Genomic DNA, 22,148 nt, shown 5'->3' with positions numbered 1-22,148 from the left:
CATGTTAGCCATTTCAGCCCTGGGAAAAAGCCTCTGACTATCCACACAATCAATGCCTCTCATCATCTTGTACATCTCTATCAGGTCACCTCTCATCCTCCGTTGCTCCAAGGAGAAAAGGCAGAGTTCACTCAACCTATTCTCATAAGGCATGCTCCCCAATCCAGGCAACATCCTTGTAAATCTCCTCTGCACCCTTTCTATGGTTTCCACATCCTTCCTGTAGTGAGGTGACCAGAACTGAGCACAGTACTCCAACTGGGGTTTGACCAGGGTCCTATATAGCTGTAACATTACCTCTTGGCTCTTAAACTCAATCCTACAGTTGAAGAAGACCAATGCACCGTATGCCTTCTTAACCACAGAGTCAAATTGCGCAACAGCTTTGAGTGTCTTATGGACTTGGACCCCAAGATCCCTCTGATCCTCCACACTGCCAAAAGTCTTGCCATTAATATTATCATCATATTTGACTTACCAAAATGAACCACCTCACACTTATCTGGGTTGAACTCCATCTGCCATTTCTCAGCCCATTTTTGCATCCTATCAATGTCCCACTGTAACCTTTGTCAACCCTCCACATTACCCACAACACCTCCAACCTTTGTGTCATCAGCAAATTTACTAACCCATCCCTCCACTTCTTCATGCAGGTCATTTATAAAAATTCCTGAGGCACAGCACTGGTGATCGACCTCCATGCAGAATATAACCCGTCTACAGCCACTCTTGCCTTCTGTGGGCAAACCATTTCTAGATCCACAAAGCAATTTCCCCTTGGATCCCATGCTTCCTTACTTTCTCAATAAGCCTTGCATGGGGTACCTTGTCAAATGCCTTACTGAAATCCATATACACTACATCTACTGCTCTACCATCATCAATGTGTTTAGACACATCCTCAAAAAATTCAATCAGGCTCATAAGGCACGACCTGCCTTTCACAAAGCCATGCTGACTATTCCTGATCATATGACGCCTCTCCAAATGTTCATAAATCCTGCTTCTCAGGGTCTTCTCCATCAACTTACCAACCACTGAAGACTCACTGGTCTTTAATACCCTGGGCTATCTCTACTCCCTTTCTCGAATAAAGGAACAACATCCGCAACCCTCCAATCCTCCGGAACCTCTCACGTCCGCACTGATGATGCAAAGATCATCGCCAGAGGCTCAGCAATCTCCTCCCTCGCCTCCCACAGTAGCCTGGGGTACATCTCATCTGGTCCCAGTGACTTGATCCAACCTGATGCTTTCCAAAAGCTTCAGCATATCCTCTTTCTTAATATCTACACGCTCAAGCTTTTCAGTCTTATATGCTCTTGAAGATGGGTACTGTACCCTTCTTGGATGTTTGGTAGAGCATGAAGTCAATTTGCCCCACTGAGTTATTTGAACACACCAAATCAGTTGCTAACTCTTTGACCATGTCATTCCAACATCCAAGAAGCCCAATGCGACTGTATTGCTCAACTCCATTACGATTTGCCTTTTGTCTTCTGATTGCAGAGACATTTTGTAGTAGTCACATTTTTTTCAATTTAAGCCATAAATTCCTGTCGATGATTTGCATAGATAGATTAGCCCTGGGAGGGAGTTGCAACTTGATTTCTCAACCAAAGCCGTGCATAAAAAACCAGCACTTTTAAAAAAGTAACAGGGCATGGTAAGCTTCGTCATCTCTGTGTGTGGGTTTTTAGTGGCAAGTGATACTGTCCCAGGTCCCCTGCAGATCAAGGACACACACCACTGCTCATGTAAGTCAAGTAAGCGTGCATGAGTTGAAACAAGTCTTCCAACTAGGTAGACTCGCCGTTCTTCAGAATCTGCAGGGAGCTGCAGTTGCTGGTTGTTTGTGCCACGTGTGAATACAGCATAACCCAACTTTCTCCAGATGTTTTGGTTCCTGCGGACAGCGATTCAGACGCGGAACATAAACTGTAAGTGCTTGGTTTAAACAGATCACATTTTAGTATATGTTGTTTAAAATCATACTAGGGTCAACTGACAGTGGTATGATGGGTTCCAAATTGTTGGAGGTTGTACCTGATCACACTTGTCTTCAAAAGTGCCTGCACTCATACGGAAATCCTTGGCTGAAATATACGGAATCTGAATTGGAGTTCCGTGCAGCTCATCTCCATGTAGCTGGACAGTAATGCTCTTGTCACTGAATCTGCGTATAAGTTCAACGGGAGAATTCGTACGTCACCAGAGACAGATGAATCGAAACAACACAACAAAGAGCTTAATGGTTTTCTGGAAAAGGTAAAGGGTACCAGCATCGATGCTCTCAGATGGTTCCTTTTCAAGAATTAATATTGGCAGAACTGCAGATGATTTACCACAGTATCTTTCCCAATGTATTTTATCCTATTATTTAGTTAATGTTCCTTTTTTTCCACCCCCTCCTCCCAACCAATTTGACCTAAAGGTGAAAGGACGTGGGATTGATTAACCAATTCCTCTGGTAACTAAGCTGTCTATGATGATTCTTTCCTTCCTCTTCATCTCTGTCCCTGCCTCCTGCTCTTCCCCATATCTCCCACCAGCTAAAATATTTTTGGTCTCTAATTGAAGAGAGAAGTGCTTCAATATATCAACGAGGTTCAGAGTATGTTATTTGTTAAGGTACAAAGGAGGGGAAAGTTAGATTACATTGTTGGTGAAGTGAGATTTATTTTCCTGAAACCAGGAAAGATTATAGTTTGTATTCCTGACGGGATAAGCTCCTGATTCAGTGTAAGATCTTGTCCCTTGGTCTTTCAGGAAGCAAAATGCTGCTCTTCTCCTTTCAAGTTTCAGCCATCCTGTTATTTGTGGTTTTTGTTTGTATCACTGGGTTGTTTCACTTTTTTGGCAGTGTTTTCAATCAATTTTCACTTGACCACTTCCAGAGCAGCAGTTTAGTTGGAAAAATTGGAAACTTAAATCACTTTTATAAATCTCTGCAGTCGTCAGCCTTGTTTCCCATTGCTGTGACATTAGGGACAAACTACCAGCTTAAGTCTACTGAAGCATCCTTCCTCACATCCTGAGTGGGAATAAACAACAGTACCTGCCCAACCTGTAAACTCTTCTCAGGAAGCATTGAATGGCATGAAGCAACAAAAGATTGTCAGTTTTCATAATTGTTACTGACGCAACTGGAATTAAGAATAGGCCTACGTAGAGAGGATACAGAGAGAATGTTTCTTATAGTGGGGGAGTCTAGGACCAGAGGGCACCACCTCAGACTAGAGATGAGGAGGAACTTCTTAAGCCAAAGGGTGGTGAATCTGCGGAATTCATGACCACAAATGGCTAGGGAGGTTGTCTTGATCACCGGGCCGCGGACCGGTACCGGGCCGTAAGGCATGCACTACTGGGCCGCGAGGAAACGATATGGTTTGGCGATAGGAGTCAGCTGCACCTTTCCTCGTTCCTTGCCACGCCCACTACTGAGCCATTACGCACATGTCATCCATGTCAGCGCGGGAAGAAGATCAACTCCTCGAGCTTGCAAATGACGGCGGGCTGAAAAATAAGTTTGACATAACATCTCTGCCGGCATTCAGGGTCAAAGTCAAGGCTAAATATCCTGAGATAGCCAGGAAAGCACTGAAAACGTTGCTTCTATTTCCAACATATCTCTGCAATGAATGCAACGAAAACCAAATTGCGGAATAGACTGGACGTTAGGAACCCCCTTCGAGTATCGCTGTCTCCTGTCACCCCTTGATAGGACCGTTTTGTTGCAGGAAAACAAGCCCAGGAAAGCAAGCCCAGGGCTCCCACTGATTCAGTGATATTGGTGCGTTGCAATGATTTTATATGTTCATACGGGGAAAATATGTGCTGTGTGTTTAATATCTAAATGTTACTTAAAATGTTATGATGCTATTGACTTACTTATATAACCATATAACAATTACAGCACGGAAACAGGCCATCTCTGCCCTTCCAGTCTGTGCCGAACGCTACTCTCACCTAGTCCCACCGACCTGCACTCAGCCCATAACCCTCCATTCCTTTCCTGTCCATATACCTATCCAGTTTTTCTTTAAATGATAATATCAAACCTGCCTCTACCACTTCTACTGGAAGTTCATTCAACACTTACTTCAAGCTCTCCTGTCCTCCCCTGATAATTGACATATCACTATATTCATGCGAGGAAAATATGCGCTGTGTGTTTAATATTAAATTCGTTAGAGAAACCCTTTTAGAAACGAAATTGAGTGTATCAGCCACTTATCACATATATTCCGGTCGTGATTAACACCCGCCCCCCACAGAATCACCAAAAATGATTTGTAGAAAAAAGAGGCACGGACATGCCCACGCAAGGCTTCATGGTCATTGTAGTCTCTCAGGGTAAACAACGTATTTGACTGCTACACTTGTCCGTTGGCAACCCTACCCCACCAACCCCCGGGTCGGCCGGTCCGCAAGAATATTGTCAATATGAAACCGGTCCGCAGTTCAAAAAAGGTTGGGGACCCCTGGTCTTGATTAGCAAGGGTGTCACAAGTTACAGGGAGAAGGCAGAGGAAAGGAGTTGAGAGGGATAATAAATCAGTCATGGTGGAATGGCAGACTAAACTTAATGGGCTGAATAACCTAATTCTACTCCTGTGTCTTTTGGACTTATGATCTGGTAAATGTGTCTCTTCAACCCCAACCATTCACCGCTCTGCAGAGTGGTGCTGGAGTACTGAGTCGTTCCCTTAGTTGTGTCTGTTGGTTACAAGAGCTTCATTCAGGTAGATGTTATGTTTTGTAACTCCAAAACACAAAACTACTCAAAATAAAAACATGGAGCCAGGAACAGTGTGTGTAACTTGGTCTCACTTTCAGTGAAGTACGTGCATTTGATGTAGTGGTGTAATGATGGATGCCATTCATATAATTCTACATATAACCCATAACAAATTAAGCAAAAAAGAATGATTAATCAAACAATATATTTACAATTGTACACAAATATTATTGATATATTAAAAACACTACACTCCTCCCTGCATAGCTATAGACTCCAACCCAACATAGAATGCACCTCAACTCTACACACACTATACTATATAATACATTTAATATACAGACATCCACAGCATAGTAATTTTTTAATTGTCCATTAAGGCCAGTTTCAGTTTGGATGTTGCAATTTTTCTCACAAGGAATTTCATTCCTGACTGCAATTAAATTGTGCCTCTGTCTGCCTTTTCCATTGATACAGCAACTTCAACTACTCTCTTACATAGAAACATAGAAAATAGGTGCAGGAGTAGGCCATTTGCCCCTTCGAGCCTGCACCGCCATTCAGTATGATCATGGCTGATCATCCAACTCAGAACCCTGCACCAGCCTTCCCTCCATACCCCCTGATCCCTTTAGCCACAAGACCCATATCTAACTCCCTCTTAAATATAGCCAATGAACTGGCCTCAACTGTTTCCTGTGGCAGAGAATTCCACAGATTCACCATTCTCTTTGTGAAGAAGTTTTTCCTATTCTCGGTCCTGAAAGGCTTCCCCTTTATCCTCAAACTGTGACCCCTCATTCTGGACTTCCCTAACATCGGGAACAATCTGCCTGCATTTAGCTTGTCCAATCCCTTTGGGATTTTATACGTTTCAATCAGATCCCCCCCTCAATCTTCTAAATTCCAACGAGTATAAGCCTAGTTCATCCAGTCTTTCATCATATGAAAGTCCTGCCATCCCAGGAATCAATCTGGTGAGCCTTCTGTGTACTCCCTCTATGGCAAGGATGTCTTTCCTCAGATTAGGGGACCAAAACTGCACACAATACTCCAGATGTGGTCTCACCAAGGTCTTGTACAACTGTAGTAGTACCTCCCTGCTCCTGTACTCGAATCCTCTTGCTATAAATACCAGCATACCATTCGCCTTTTTCACCGCCTGCTGTACCTGCATGCCCACTTTCAATGACTGGTGTATAATGACACCCAGGTCTCGTTGCACCTCCCCTTTTCCTAATCGGCCACCATTCAGATAATAATCTGTTTTCCTGTTTTTGCCACCAAAGTGGATAACTTCATATTTATCCACATTAAATTGCATCTGCTATGAATTTGCCCACTCACCTAACCTAAACAAGTCACCCTGCATCCTCTTAGCATCCTCCTCACAGCTAACACTGCCGCCCAGCTTCGTGTCATCCGCAAACTTGGAGATGCTGCATTTAATTCCCTCATCCAAGTCATTAATATATATTGTAAACAACTGGGGTCCCAGCACTGAGCCTTGCGGTACCCCACTAATCACTGCCTGCCATTCTGAAAAGGTCCCGTTTATTCCCACTCTTTGCTTCCTGTCTGCCAACCAACTCTCTATCCACATCAATACCTTACCCCCAATACCGTGTGCTTTAAGTTTGCGCACTAATCTCTTGTGTGGGACCTTGTCAAAAGCCTTTTGAAAATCCAAATATACCACATCCACCGGTTCTCCCCTATCCACTCTACTAGTTACATCCTCAAAAAATTCTATGAGATTCGTCAGACATGATTTTCCTTTCACAAATCCATGCTGACTTTGTCCAATGATATCACCGCTTTCCAAATGTGCTGTTATCACATCTTTGATAACTGACTCTAGCAGTTTCCCCACCACCGATGTTAGGTTAACTGGTCTATAATTCCCTGGTTTCTCTCTCCCTCTTTTTTTAAAAAGTGGGGTTACATTAGCCACCCTCCAATCCTCAGGAACTAGTCCAGAATCTAAAGAGTTTTGAAAAATTATCACTAATGCATCCACTATTTCTTGGGCTACTTCCTTAAGCACTCTGGGATGCAGACCATCTGGCCCTGGGGATTTATCTGCCTTTAATCCCTTCAATTTACCTAACACCACTTCCCTACTAACATGTATTTCCCTCAGTTCCTCTATCTCACTGGACCCTCTGTCCCCTACTATTTCCGGAAGATTATTTATGTCCTCCATAGTGAAGACAGAACCAAAGTAATTATTCAATTGGTCTGCCATGTCCTTGCTCCCCATAATCAATTCACCTGTTTCTGTCTGTAGGGGATCTACATTTGTCTTAACCAATCTTTTTCTTTTCACATATCTATAAAAGCTTTTACAGTCAGTTTTTATGTTCCCTGCCAGTTTTCTCTCATAATCTTTTTTCCCTTTCCTAATTAAGCCCAATTACATGTGAGTTGTGCCATTCTATCAGGTCACCTCTCATCCTTCGTTGCTCCAAGGAGAAATTTAGGAGCCATTTTTGAATGCATTCTTGTAAGATTCCACAAACTAAATGATCTCTCAGTGCATCATTAAGCCCATCACTGAACTGACAATACTCAAAGAACTTCAATTCAACCACGTATGCTGACATGGACTCCCCCTTCCTTTTGATTTGACTTCTGAAACCTGAAGCTTTCTGCAATCAACAATGGTTTCAATTCTTAATGTTCCTGTATTAATCTCATGATACCAGCAAATCACATTTTGGCTGGTTTGCTTGAAGCAGTTAAATTGCTAAACAAACTATGCTCTTCCACCCAATGCACACTGCAAACCTGGCACTGCTCAATTTGCTCCTTATACAACAGCCAGTTATCTCTGATGCAATTTAATGCATCTATCTTTCCAATGTAGCCAGCCATTTCTGTTCTTCTCTTTTTATTTATGATTATTATCACCTGGTTCTTATGAACACGTGAATTCTATCATTTTCTTTGTTTTTAATAGTGTCTTTCTCCTCTTGTGAAGAAAAAAACATGCTGTGTTTTTTTAAACTCAACCATTTCATGCTGTGCTTCAACAGGCAGGTAGTCATGTTGGGTGTTTCTTTAAAACTCCCTCATCGCCACTGTTATGTTTTGACACTCCAAAACAAAACTAATTGAATTAAAAACATGGAACCAGGAATAGTGTCCCACACGTCAAAGTTGCTGGTGAACGCAGCAGGCCAGGCAGCATCTCTAGGAAGAGGTACAGTCGACGTTTCGGGCCGAGACCCTTCATCAGGACTAACTGAAAGAAGAGCTAGTAAGAGATTTGAAAGTGGGAGGGGAAGGGGGAGATCCAAAATGATAGGAGAAGACAGGAGGGGGAGGGATGGAGCCAAGAGCTGGACAGTTGATTGGCAAAAGGGATATGAGAGGGTCATGGGACAGGAGGCCTAGGGAGAAAGAAAGGGGGAGGGGGGGAAAAATCCAGAGGATGGGCAAGGGGTATATTCAGAGGGACAGAGGGAGAAAAAGGGGAGAGAGAAAAAGAATGTGTGTATATAAATAAATAACGGATGGGGTACGAGGGGGAGGTGGGGCATTAGCGGAAGTTTGAGAAGTTAATGTTCATGCCATCAGGTTGGAGGCTACCCAGACGGAATATAAGGTGTTGTTCCTCCAAGTTGAGTGTGGCTTCATCCTTACAGTAGAGGAGGCTGTGGATAGACATATCAGAATGGGAATGGGACGTGGAATTAAAATGTGTGGCCGGGAATAGTGTGTCTGACTTCACTTTTACTTTCAGTGAGATGTTCGCAAATGACATGGTTGCATAATGACTTAAACTATCGATGTACTTCTTACATACAACCCATAATGAATTATACAAACAATGGATGCATAATCAAACAGTATTTACAATATTACTGATATATTAAATACACAACAGTAGATGGCGCCAGTGTGTACACTCGGCATGAGTTTATGTAGCTGTAATGTTCTATAAGTTCACCCTTCCCTCATTGCTCCTCAAACCTTCCCATCAAACTCGCATGCTCCATTCTGTTCCATGTCCACCGTGTTGTTGATTGATTTTGTGCTATTTTTTTTCCCAGCGTTGCTGTCAGTGTTTTGTGTTTGGAATCTGTTGTATTCAACATGTGAAACTAGTGATCCATGTGTACAAGCAGAACACAATAAGTACTTCTGCACCTTAATACCGCATGGTAAGTACATTTATGACTGAATTATTTTTTGCAGACAACTGTAAGTAACTGTATAAAGCTCTCAATCTCTCCAATCATTTTTTGCACAAAACCTCACAAAGCAGTGATGGTAATCCTGGGCCAGAGGTGATGAAACCTTTTGTGAGTGTGTGCCCAAACTAGTGATAATCTTAAAAAAAAATCATGTGCCATGGGAATTTTGAAATTATCATTGATTAATATATTAGTAACAAAAATTATGAAGTTTTTAAGAAAGAAAATAGTTGTCCTGTTATGTGTATTAATTTTAGAAAACCTGTTCAAAAGTTAATATTGATCTTTGCAAAAGACAATTTGAAGTAAATCTAATGTCTGTACAGTATTTATTGTACCTGATATTGAACTACAAAAAAAATCTGAATGTGAAGTTTATGAGCTTTTGTGCATATCCATAATAGATCAAGGGAAGTAAAATTAACACTGTACTCTAAATGACACTTTTGCTGCACCAACAATGACAAATAATTTGTATCTGGCTAAAAACTTGGTTGTTTTGAGTGCTGTGCACGAAGTTCCGGTTTTATCAGTAAGTCCACTCCTATAATTCGACCTGACCTAGTTCACCACTGAAAATGATAACTCACATGAAGTCATGGAAGTGCTAAACTACATACAGTATTTACTGTTGTTATCACTAGATAGTCAGTGTTCACTCACAAAAAACAGAAGGAAAAAAAATGTAAGCAGAGCAAACCCATTGTCAACTGGCCCTTCTGTTTACTTTCCAAATACTGATGGGTTTATCAAGTATGTGAAGATTTCAAAACTTATCTAAAATCACATGTTTTTGCAACATATGCCACCTAATGGTATACTGATCATGAAACAAGCAAAGATCTGTCACAATGAATTGAAAATTGTTGCAGCTATGTAAGACCCTGAGTCAGACCCCACTTGGAGTACTGTGCTCAGTTCTGGTCGCCTCACTACAGGATGGATGTGGAAACAATAGAAAGGGTGCAGAGGAGATTTATAAGGATGTTGCCTGGATTGGGGAGTATGCCTTATGAGAATAGGTTGAGTGAACTCGGCCTTTTCTCCTTGGAGCGACGAAGGATGAGAGGTGACCTGATAGAGGTGTACAAGATAATGAGAGGCATTGATCGTGTGGATAGTCAGAGGCTTTTCCCCAGGGCTGAAATGGCTAGCACAAGAGGGCACAGGTTTAAGGTGCCTGGAAGTAGGTACAGAGGAGATGTCGGGGAAAGTTTTTTTACGCAGAGAGTGGTGAGTGCATGGAATGTGCTGCTGGTGGTGGTGGAGGCGGAAACGATAAGGTCTTTTAAGAGACTCCTGAATGGCTACATGGAGCTTAGAAAAAGAGGGCTATGGGTAAAGCCTAGGTAGTTCTAAGGTAGGGACATGTTTGGCACAGTCTTTGTGGGCCGAAGGGCCTGTATTGTGCTGTAGGTTTTCTATGCTTCTATCTGTCTAGCTAGCGTGACACATTTCCTGTGAAAGCATCTAACTGCTTTCCGGTTATAAAAAAATCAACCACTGCTTCATTTGACAGCTAAGATGATCATTATGTATCATGTTGTTATGGGTGGGGTTTAAAGAATCAAGGGGTAGCGTCGCATGCCAACCAAATTTTTGTGTACCATCTTGGGCATGCATGCCAATGCTACACCACCTCATCGGAGGCAGTGTGGATACTGATGGAGAAGATGAGCCAATTAATGTTGATAACCACCTTGCCAATTATAATTGTGGCTGATTTTATATGCATAAAATAGGTGGCACAGAAGCCCAGCCACTGGAGCTTGACTTGCTGTTGCAGTGCTCTGGGTAGTGTACTAATGTCCAGCACGGTGTGCTTAGAGTTTCACCCTCTCACTGTGTCGGTTTCCTTTTATTGATTTGGTTTCCTCTGACATTCCAAAAATAAGAAATGGGTTGTATTAAGTGCCTCAGCTATATCAAAAGATCTGGGAAGCAGTTGATCGATTGTGAGAAATCAAAATGGGATTAGTTTAGGTGGGGGCTGGCTGGTTAGCCTGGCCTTGATGGGGATGAATGTCCTATTTCCATGCTATATGACTCCAATTTAAATGTAATTCTGTTCCATTCTCTAATTTTTTTTCACATTTTTTCCACTTTCATTGGGAGATGACTCTGCAGTCGCTTCAAAATTTTGTTTTGTTCTTTATACTGTGAACTCTTCCTAAGTAAATTTACTTTGGAATGGAAGAAATACTCGTCCAGTTCCTCGAGTGGCAGCTCTGTCATGTGAAGCAAATGAATTCTCTGTCTCATTTGTTCAGTTTAGAAAAATGACAAGTGACCTTACTGGAACTGTTATTTATAGAGGACTGAAAGGATGTTTGCTCCACCACAAGGGAATAATTGTCTCAAAGTAAGAGTAGACCATTTTGGAATGAAACGAGGTAGTTCTTCACTCAGATTAGTATTTTTTTTGGGATTTTCTATGTAAGGGAATGTGAAATTTTGCACATAAATGTGTTTCTGGAAATTTAAGGTATCAAAGCATATGGAGATGAGGCAAGAAAATGATATTGAGATAAAAGACCAGCCATATTCTTACTGAATGGTGCAGCAGGCCAAACAGCTCTCATCTGCATCTATTTTTTGCATGTTGTTGTTTTTGTTATGAGACATGGGCATCACTGGCAAAGCCATTGTAAGTTCTCAGTTATTACTCATCCATAACATCAGACAATTGCAATGGCCATTGGTATGGCTTTACCCATTGTTTGAAATAATATTGTCAATGACTGTTCTGTACAAAATCAATTGGTTTATGAATATTCTGTGTACTCATTCCAGTCTTAGAATTTTTGGTTTTTGTTTTGTAAAGCTCACACCATCAACATTAGCTTCTGTTTTACAATAGCTAAACACTTGTCACTTTCAAAACCATTTGTTTTTCAGCTTCATGGTATCCATCAAATATAAAACTCCTTTTGTTCAAAGTGGAGAGTGGGATTGGGTCTATCAATTACACCACGTTCAACAGTTCAAGACTTACTTCTGTCTCCAACCTAACAATCACCGACAGTGGCGTTACAAGTATTGCTCAAGGAGCTTTGAGTTCTTTCCGTAGACTCGTTGTGTTGATTCTAAACAATAATAAATTATCTACCATCAGTGCCTCCTGGTTTGCCAGCCCTGCAAGCCTGGTCAAACTTTCCTTGTTCAGGAACAGGATTCAAACAATTGATGTCACCAGTCTATCCAACCTTTCCAATCTGGTTGAACTCAATCTTTCCCAAAATGCAATAAATGATATAGCAGACCAAGGTTTTAGGAGTAACTTGAAGCTGTCCATCCTTGATCTTTCCACCAATAACCTGACTTTTCTGAGGACAGAGACTTTTGCAGGCCTTCATCTCAAGAAGTTTGGCCTTCAGGACAATCCTTGGATCTGCTCCTGTGAACTTGCAGATTTTGCAAACTTCCTAGGAGGTAATTTGTTTTCTGATTCTTGCTGACCCCTGCTAACTCGATAGTATTGAGAATTGAAGTGCAAAGTATTGTAGGCATCGGAAATATTTAACAAAGTTGTTGAAGTTAAAAGTGACTTTGTCCATGTCAGGCATCCTTTTGATCTTAATTGTTATTGTACTTTGGCATAAATAATGGCCATTTGAATGTCTGACTGGGTCATTTCAAGTCAAACTTTGCAAAGAATATTTGTCATATTACCCTATCTGGCATCTTTGATCCAGTCCAGATAAGAAAGAATGATTTTCTTCATTAAGGGACACTATTGGATCAGCTCGTATTTCTGACTGGTTTTTGGTCATGGTATTGATTTTTGCCAGTAGCATTATCATTATACTACTAGTGTCCCATATGAGCAGGTTAGGAATGTGTTATCTTTCCAAATATTGAAAATATTCAAGGTTCAATTCAATAAGTAGTTGAATGCTGAGGGAACCAAGAAATAGGGATATTAGTGAGGAAAATGGAGTTGAGACAAAGAATCTCATTGAGTGCTAGATAAGGACCAAAGGATAAATGCAGACATTGGAATGTAGCTATAAATGTATATGGATTCCAAATACTGAGTGAAAAGAATTGGAAATTCAAATGCATAATCTTGGGTGTACTAGAATAAACAAGCCAGATAGTATCTATGAAAGATGTATGTATCAGTGTAAAGTCGTAATTCCATGTCTGTGCCAATGCCTGTTAAGTTTTTGTTTATAATGTACTTTATAGTGTTTTGATACTGCACTCTGAATAATTCTGCAATGAATATTTCCAGATCTGGTTAACAAGTCTGTTGTCGATGGGTATTCAATCACTTGCCATGATCCTCCCAACTTGCAAGGCAGCCCTGTCTGGAATGTATCCGATTTTGGCTGCAAGATCAGTGCATATACAACCTGGCCCAGTCAACATGTAGCTTCTGAGAATCTGTTCCCAAAATTACTTTGGCTGCTAGGTATGTTTTGCCTTTTTTTTTATTGTGCACAAGTTTTTTGAAGCATTTCCCTTAAACTAATTTGGTTATAAGGGAAAGGTGAACTTGATCATAGCAAGCTGAATTTTCCATGAGTTGTTTCAATATCCTTGTCAATATTATACATCTTGGTGGTTCGCTGTTTGTTGGTGTTTTGTTATCTGATTTGGACCAACGATATGGTTACAATTGATGTCAATGTTCCTGCACTAGGAACACAAGGAATTAAGTCTTTCTGAAATTAATGGTATCGGGGGGAAAACACTAGCGATTAAACTTGTACCACGTACAGAGGCAAATGTTTGAGGGTGTTGGATGTCTCTGATCCCAGCCCAGGTCATCACTACAAGAGTACGAGGCCTAACCACTTCCAGCTGCTTCATCAATGACTTCCACCAGAAGGTCAGAACTGAGGATATTCATTGATAATTGCATAACACTCAATTTCATTTGAAATTCAACGGCGAATGAAGCAGGCCGTGCCTGCATGCAGCAGAGCAAGATGCCTTTTGGGCAAGTGCTAATAAGCTCTAAGTAACATCTTTACCTCAGACCACCAATGGTAATGTCCAATGAGGGAGTCTAAACTAAATGGCATTAGCGCCGTCGAGCTTTTCATCAGTATTCTGAGGGTTGCAATGGACCAGATACTCAACTGGTCTGGCAACATAAATATCTTGGCTACAAGAGCAGGGCAGAAATGAATACCCTTTGGTGATTGACTTACCTGACCTGACTCCTAAAGTTCTTTCTACCAATCACAACGTGCAAGTCATAAGCACGATGAAATACTTTACAATCACCTGGATGAGTATCTCTCAAACAACTGTGAAGAAAATTGATTTCAACCAGGACAAAGTAGCATGTGCCAAAGGCACCAATTACACTAAGTATTCATTCCCTCCATCCATTATGGACAGTCCCTATAGTGTATACCATCTACTCCGACTGCACTTTTGTAACCTGTGACCTCTACCACCATGAAAGACAAGGAATGAAGACACATGAGCATACCATGACCTGTGTGTTATTCTCCAAGTCCTACATCGACCGACTTGGAAACGCATAGCTGTGTCTTTTTTACTGGGTATATAACCTAGAACTCCTTCCCCAACACCACAGTGGAAGCACTTTCATCAGAAGGGCTGTCATAATTCAGGAAGGAGATTCACCATCTTCTCAAGAACATTTTTGGATGAACAAGCAAAGCTGGCCTTGGTAGTCATGCCTAGATATTAGAGAGTGAGAAAACACACTCCTGAGCAATGCTTGTTGAACCTTCTTGAAAGTTGTCTCTAAACAGATGAAGGATGTAGATGCGATCAGGTTTGTTACCACTGTTTACCTTCACTGGTCCACTGTGTAGGGCTCACACTTTGGTGGGGCAACCATAAAGCTAGACATACGTCATCAGCTTCAGGAAGGCTAACAGAGAAACTTTCATCACCCAACATTGATGCTGAGTATTTTCAAACCTAATACAATGTAGAACATAGAAAACTTACAGCACAATACAGGACCTTCAGCTCACAATACTGTGCTGAACATGTACTTACTTCAAAAATTACCTGGGGTTACCCATAGCCCTCTATTTTTATAAGCTCCATATACCTATCCAGGAGTCTCTTAAAAGACCCTGTTGTATCCCGCTTCCATCACTGTTGCTGGCAGCCCATTCCACACACTTGCCTCTCTCTGCATAAAAAAAAAACAACTTAGCCCTGACATCTCCTCTGTACCTACTTCTAAGCACCTTAAAACTGTGTCCTCTCATGTTAGCCATTTCAGCCCTGGGAAAAAGCCACTGACGATCCACACGATCAATGCCTCTCATCAACTTATACACCTCTATCAGGTCACCTCTCATCCTCCGTTGCTCCAAGGAGAAAAGGCAGAGTTCACTCAACCTATTCTCATAAGGCATGCTCCCCAATCCAGGCAACATCCTTGTAAATCTCCTCTGCACCTTTTCCACATCCACATCCTTCCTGTAGTGAGGTGACCAGAACTGAGCGCAGTACTCCAAGTGGGGTCTGACCAGGATCCTATATAGCTGCAACATTACCTCTCAGCTCTTAAACTCAATCCCATGGTTGATGAAGGCCAATGCGCTGTATGCCTTCTTAACCACAGAGTCAACCTGCGTAGCAGCTTTGAGTGTCCTATGGTCTCGGACCCCAAGATCCCTCTGATCCTCCACATTGCCAAGAGTCTGACCATTAATACTATATTCTGCCATCATATTTGACTTACCAAAATGAACCACCTCACACTTACCTGTGTTGAAGTCCATCTGCCACTTCTCAGCCCATTTTTGCATCCTATCAATGTCCTGCTGTAACCCCTGACAACCGCCCCCCCACATTATCTACAACACCCTCAACCTTTGTCATCAGCAAATTAATAACCCATCCCTCCACTTCCTCATCTGGGTCATTTATAAAAATCATGAAGAGAAGGAGTCCCAGAACAGATCCCTGAGGCACACCACTGGTCACCGACCTCCATGCAGAATATGACCCATCTACAACCACTCTTTGCCTTCTGTGAGCAAGCCAATTCTGGATTCACAAAGCAATTTCCCCTTGGATCTCATGCCTCCTTTCTCATCAAGCCTTGCATGGGGTACCTTATCAAATGCCTTGCTAAAGTCCATATACACTACATCTACAGCTCTACCTTCATCAATGTGTTAAGTTACATCCTCAAAAAATTCAATCCGGCTTGTAAGGCATGACCTGCCTTTGACAAAGCCATGCTGACTATTCCTAATCATATTATGCCTCTCCAAATGTACATAAATCCTGCCTCTCGGATCTTTTCCATCAACTTACCAATCGCTGAACTAAAAACAGGTAAGAACTCCTAAACTTTCCTAAGGTCTTGAAAGCCTCCACTTTCTCGAGCAAAGATCTGACCAGCTCCCTTCCACTAATACTCCCATCCATCCGAAGAACTTGTTTTTTGAATGACAACTTCTGATTCCTCTCACTTTCTACAAGAAAGACCCTTCTGGGGTACAGATGTTACTTTCAACTAAGCCTGCCTTCCTGACAATTGCCAAGTTTCAGTTTTCATTTTGGGTGAAAATCAAATTTTGCAATGTTTTCACTTGGGGCTGTCCAGAACAATGAGTGCGGGTTTGGGCAAAGGTGCGCAGCATAGAAGTGTCTCTGCTTCTCCTTCCTGCATTCACCCTACCTGACGGCACCAATGTCAAAGGGGGAAGGAAAGAAGTTTTCTTTGTTCCGTCCATTTTACGCCCACATGCTAGAGGAGAAAGAGAAGTGTGAAAATCTTTCCTTACTCTTTGAAAATTTTCATTTTTGCATACTGTGGTTCCCTTTTCTCTTGAGTGTGTTAGAAGGGCCTTTTAAAACTCATGTATTCTCACTTTGCCTCAATGTTCTTCTTTCCAGGGCTGCTTTTCATTCTCCTTCTGTTAGTTATTCCACTATTGAAAAGGAAACAGGAAAAGAAGCAGACAATACCAGAAAGGCAAACAGATAATAAACAGGAGAATGGCCTTCAAATGGAGGATCCTACTGGAAAATCTAATTTTGAAATGCAAGCAGTCAATTCATTGACAGGAGTGGAAGTGAACAAGATACACAAATCATCGCAAATAACGGGGGTTCAACTGGCAAATGAAATTCCTCCCAAGGATCTGCCGGAATTACCATGGCGTGATCAAGAGATCTCAGACATTCGTGCATCAACATCTCAGTTGTTCACTGAGAACTCGGAGCGTATAAAAAATGAGCGTGGCACAAGTAAGCAGGAAAAGGCAACATGTAATGACGATTCATCCCTTGAAAATCAGTCAGCAGGAGTCCTTGATTACGGAACAGTGAGCGGTTCAAAATCATTGTCCATGTCACCCTTCCAGAACCAGGGAGGGCTTGATTTAACCCAGAGGAAAAAGAAGGGAAGTGGCAAACCTGTAGGAATGATCATACCGTTATCCAAAATGACTACAGGCAATACTGTGAATCCTGATGAGAACCTGGCTCTCACTACCTCCGTGGTGAGTGGTAAGCAGACTGTAGTGACAAGTTCACTGAAAGGAGACAAATTAATTAAAGGTGATGCTGGTGAGATATATGATTCAAGACGTTTAATGAACAGTGTAAAGCAACATGGCAAGGGAAGTGAGATGCCTGAGAAAAATGAAAGCCAAGGAAATATTGCACAGATTGAAACAAGAGCTTTGGGTGGCAGAAGTAAGGAATCAAGCCTGAGGAATGATGAGAATATTCTGAAGTACTCCTCTGGAGCTGGCAGCCCTACTTCATTGAGAAGCGGGGGCATATCAACAACCGAAAGTGTGAGGCGAGGCCAGCTCAGCTGTGAGGTTGTCATCCTTCCAGGCTCAGTATGTGCTCCAGCCACACCAGACAATGAGGCGGTGGCTGATGCAGGCTCATCAACCAAAGATAATCCTTGGGGCAGTGACTATGGATACGCTAACCTTTTACATGAAATTGTGGAAAATCAAGGACGTCGTACCAGAGAGCGTTGGAAGCAAAGCCATCGGTTCAAAATAGCACATCAAGTCTAATACTTTCCGGTGCTTGGTTAGTAGATTAGGTTGCAAACTGAATTGAGTCTCAAAGCATTTGAAGTGAGAGATTGGACATGCATAGACAATCATGCAATGATTAATCTTGAATTATCCTGATAGTCCTTTGGGATAGTGCGAGTTAGGATAGGGCTGCACTATATTGAGTGTGTACTAACATATATGGAGGATGTACATACGAATATGTAACTGCACACACAAACAAGAGAAAATCTGCAGATGCTGGAAATCCGAGAAACACACACACAATGCTAGAGGAACTCAGCAGGCCAGGCAGCATCTATAGAAAAAAAGTACAGCTGAAGTTTCGGGCCGAAACTCTTTGGCAGGACCTTTTTCCATAGATGCTGCCTGGCCTGTTGAGTTCCTCCAGTATTTTATGTAACTGTACACATTAGCAGCATGATTAGATCAGTCAGCCTCTCAAGCCTACACTGTCATTTAATAAAACCATGGCCAACCTGATTTCACCTCAAGTTTGCATTCCTTTTTACCCATGGGAACCATTCACTTCTTGATTATCAAGCATCACACAATGCCTTCAAAATATCTAAAGGCTGTATTCTCTGTGAGGAAGATTTACAAAGGCAGTTGACCATCTGAGCAGGGATAAATGTTGCTTCCTGTCAGTCTTAAGTGGGTTCTTTTTATACTCAATGACCCCTGTTTTAGGTTCTCGTAGTGAAAATTCTCTCTATGTTCACCCTTATCCCTTCAGGATCTTGTGAATTCCACTCAAAGAGGTGACATTTGGCCAGAGTACATTGGGTTTCCATTGGGTTTCCTACCACATCCCAAAGACAATGCTGATGGGTTAGTTAGATTCTGTAAATTATCTCTAGTGCAGTTAAACGGCAAAAGGATCAAACAGGGAGTTGATGGGCACGAGAGAGAATAAGAATGTAGGATTATAGGAAGGAATGGATTAACAAAATGGCTACCTTGGATTTTATAACAAAGTAACTTCAAACATTGTGGTGGTTCTTTTAAATCTGATTTTTTATTCCGGCAACATAAACTTGTTACTTCAAAGTGTTAGACACTAATGTGAAGTTTTGAGCATGAACCAAAATCATCAATATATTTGAAATTAGATGGCTTCTCTCAATTCTTAGATAAAAGTTTGGTTTTTAGAGTAATCCCATCAATTTTGGCAGCTGTTGAGTCAAACCCAAAGTAGACCTTTTCCCACACTGCATAGGTATGTTAATCAACAGATTGGATGCTTTAGCTCTTCACTTTTCAACATATGGTGAGTGGTTCATTATTTTTTTCACTTATGACCCGGTGCCATTGAGCTACACATAGGTCACTTAGCTGTTTTAAAGAGCTGCTGTTGGGGCACACGTTGTTGTGAAGCTGAGGTTGCAAGTCTTCCAAACCAGTAAGGACAGCAGATTCACTTTTCTGATGGCCAAGAGATGGGTTTTTATAATTCAGTAATTACATGATCATTCTCAACCTTCTGAGATTGCCTTATCTCTGGCTTAAAATGGGCTACCCTTTATGTTTTAAACAGTGACCCCTGCTTCGATATCTTCCCACAAGTAAAAATTCTGTTTTATTCTTGATTGATATGATTAAACTTTAATTTCCCCACCTTCCAAGTGAAATTTGAATGAGTGCCTCCAATTAATTCGAACTTGCAGGTCAGTGAGAAAACTATTATCCCACTTGAATTTAAACAATTTCTCACTTGAGAGCTCTCAGCAATCAAATCTAGACTACCTGTCAACTGAGGCAGTATGTTACATTAATAGATTGTTGGGCAAGGGTTGGTGAACTGAATTTTTGTCACATTTATAGTCGAAAATGGTTAATTCTGAAAATGATTTGTTACTGATTAGATTTGTATAAAATATTAGAAATATGCTGGTATTTTAGTTAAATTGAGCACATTTGCTTAATTTGCAACTAGAAAGAATTGGAACTGATTTCATTTGTGATTTCTTCCTTTTTTGTATTAACTTTGTTTATTTCTGAATAAATAAATGGGTGAGACAACAAATTTCTTGAAACATGTTTACTCAGCATTTTTTTGTTTATTGTAGACTGCTTGAAGCTGAACACAAATATAATTTCAGACTACTTGTATCACGCAGGAATTTAGAGAAACAAGGAATGAACTTTTATTGAATATAATGCATTTAATTGCATCACAGTGCTGATGCTCTGCAAGAGTTCAACAAAGCCAAAAATGTTTTGTTGGTGATTTTCATTTGTACTCAGTGTCCTAGGCTTCTCATTGAACTGTGCAACAATAATCAGCCAGCATTGATGGATTCCAGTTGCCCTGATACCATTTCTCCATGACAGCAATGTCCCGGTGAAACCTTGCACCATGCTTCTCACCGAGAGCACCAAGATTTGCAGGGAAGAAGTCCAAATGGGATTGCAGGAAAGTAATCTTTAGTAACATGATGCAGTTCATGGTTTTGTATGCTTGAAGTATGTTGTTAACAACTGTACATAGTTTGGTGCTCTGTAGTTGCTGAGAAATTTTCAACGACATCCTTGAATGCCTTCCTTGCAATTTTCTTCAGTCCCACTAGAAGTTCTTTGAATTGCCTGTCATTGATAACCTGTCTGATTTTTGTACCAACAAAAATACCTTCCTTAATCTTGGCATCAGTTATTCTGACTTGATTTATAAATTGTAATAATAAATATAGGCAAATTCAAAAGAATGGTGCACGATGAGGAAATGTCATGGTGATTTTCATGATCAGCAGCCCACAATCCATGAGATACACCCAAAAGTATTCAGGAAGACAACATCATTGTTGTACAGTGTTACTTGCTGTAGTAGAAATGAGCTGTACCTTTGTTGGTGTGACCGGTGTTTCCCCTTCATTTTTGTCGTGACTGGCTTCAGTGCAAGGTGACTGAAAACATCTGGAGAACATGCTTCACAATGATTTTTAGCATATGGTAGAACCTAGACCATACTTCTCAGGAACATTTCATCTCTCTCTGCTGATTGCACAGAACCTTAGCAACATTGATTGAGAAAAGTAAGCTCAGAGACCATCCAGAACAAAAAAAATTAATGAGCTAGCTGGGCTGTTCAGAAGCTACCGTGAGTATGTGTGGAGGGGGGGGGGGTGTGAAGGTAGTTTACGGCAGTGCCATAGAGGGTAACCGTTCCTCAGGTGAAGGATCAAATACATGGCTAGCCCTTACAGAAGGAGCTCCACAAAGCTTGTACTATACTGTGCTTGAAGTGAATATTGCTCTCTGGGGACTGCCATAAGAGTGGAAAATCCACTGCAGATTTGAACACCATATTTAACTAAAGCCACCATTTACTTCCCATCATCCTCACATCAGAAAAAAATCTCTGACTTGTTTTGTGTGGTAGTTTTTAAAGTCTTCGATCGAGCAGCATCAGCTTGGTATTGTCAATTAAATAAAACAGATCACTGATATTACTTAAAATCACCTTGGTGTTTCCTGTAAAATTGTATTACCTGTGTATAACTAATTGTATTACAGGCTTTTATAATAAAACTTTCATAAAGCCTATGGTGCGTTAGTTATGAGTTCCACTGATAGCTTCTGAGTATATCTGATTGCTGAGCCTCGAAAGCTAGAGGTTCTTGGTTCAGTCTGTGATCTTTATCTGCTTTGTCTCAATCCTGTTACTCTGACTTGGAAGACTGAGGGATTGAGCTGTAAAATGTGATGTTAAAACCAATTCCTTGAGTGCTACCTCTGTGGAGGTGAAATTCACTCCAGTACTGCTCAAATGGTAGAGGAATTTTTTCAACATCTAACAAAATGATTATCCCTCAGTTGACATCACAGTGGAAATACAGTTCTTTCATTTCTGTTTTTGAATTTATAAATACCATGGCTGTACTTTAAGCATAATTTTGACATTGGATGTTAAGAAAATAAGCTGCAATTCCTGTGATCATTTGTCTATATACAATATATGGGGAAGGATATAATTGGATTGGGCTAAAATGTACCTTCCAGTTGTAATTGCTTGCTAACACTTGTGTTTATAGTTTGTAAAATGATAAAAAAGGCCACGGGTTTAGCATTGATAATTTCCCAGGAATCAATATTACTCCAAAGCAAACTCCAGAAAAATAATAATTCCCACATGACTTTAATTGAATATGCTGACCACTCAGCATCACCTTCTCTCCCGCCAACTTCCTCTCCCCATCTCCATCC

The 22,148-nt window shown here is 41.1% G+C and overlaps 1 protein-coding gene across 1 annotated transcript in view; it reads left to right on the top strand.

The window, feature by feature from the left end:
* The window catches only part of LOC140186414 (uncharacterized), a 28,396-nt gene extending 7,338 nt beyond the window's left edge, over positions 1–21,058 (top strand). Inside the window, exons 2-5 of the mRNA XM_072240680.1 lie at positions 8,803–8,913; positions 11,845–12,378; positions 13,184–13,363; positions 16,801–21,058. Coding sequence (XP_072096781.1) covers positions 8,803–8,913; positions 11,845–12,378; positions 13,184–13,363; positions 16,801–17,942 — 1,967 coding nt within the window. The 3' untranslated portion in view covers positions 17,943–21,058. The remainder of the gene's footprint in view (positions 1–8,802; positions 8,914–11,844; positions 12,379–13,183; positions 13,364–16,800) is intronic.
* The last annotated feature ends 1,090 nt before the right edge of the window (positions 21,059–22,148 follow it).

The sequence above is a fragment of the Mobula birostris genome, chromosome 22 (assembly GCF_030028105.1).
Source record: "Mobula birostris isolate sMobBir1 chromosome 22, sMobBir1.hap1, whole genome shotgun sequence".
Lineage (NCBI taxonomy): Eukaryota > Metazoa > Chordata > Chondrichthyes > Myliobatiformes > Myliobatidae > Mobula > Mobula birostris.
Note: the sequence above shows the minus strand (reverse complement) of the source record. Positions and strands in the feature narration are given on the sequence as shown.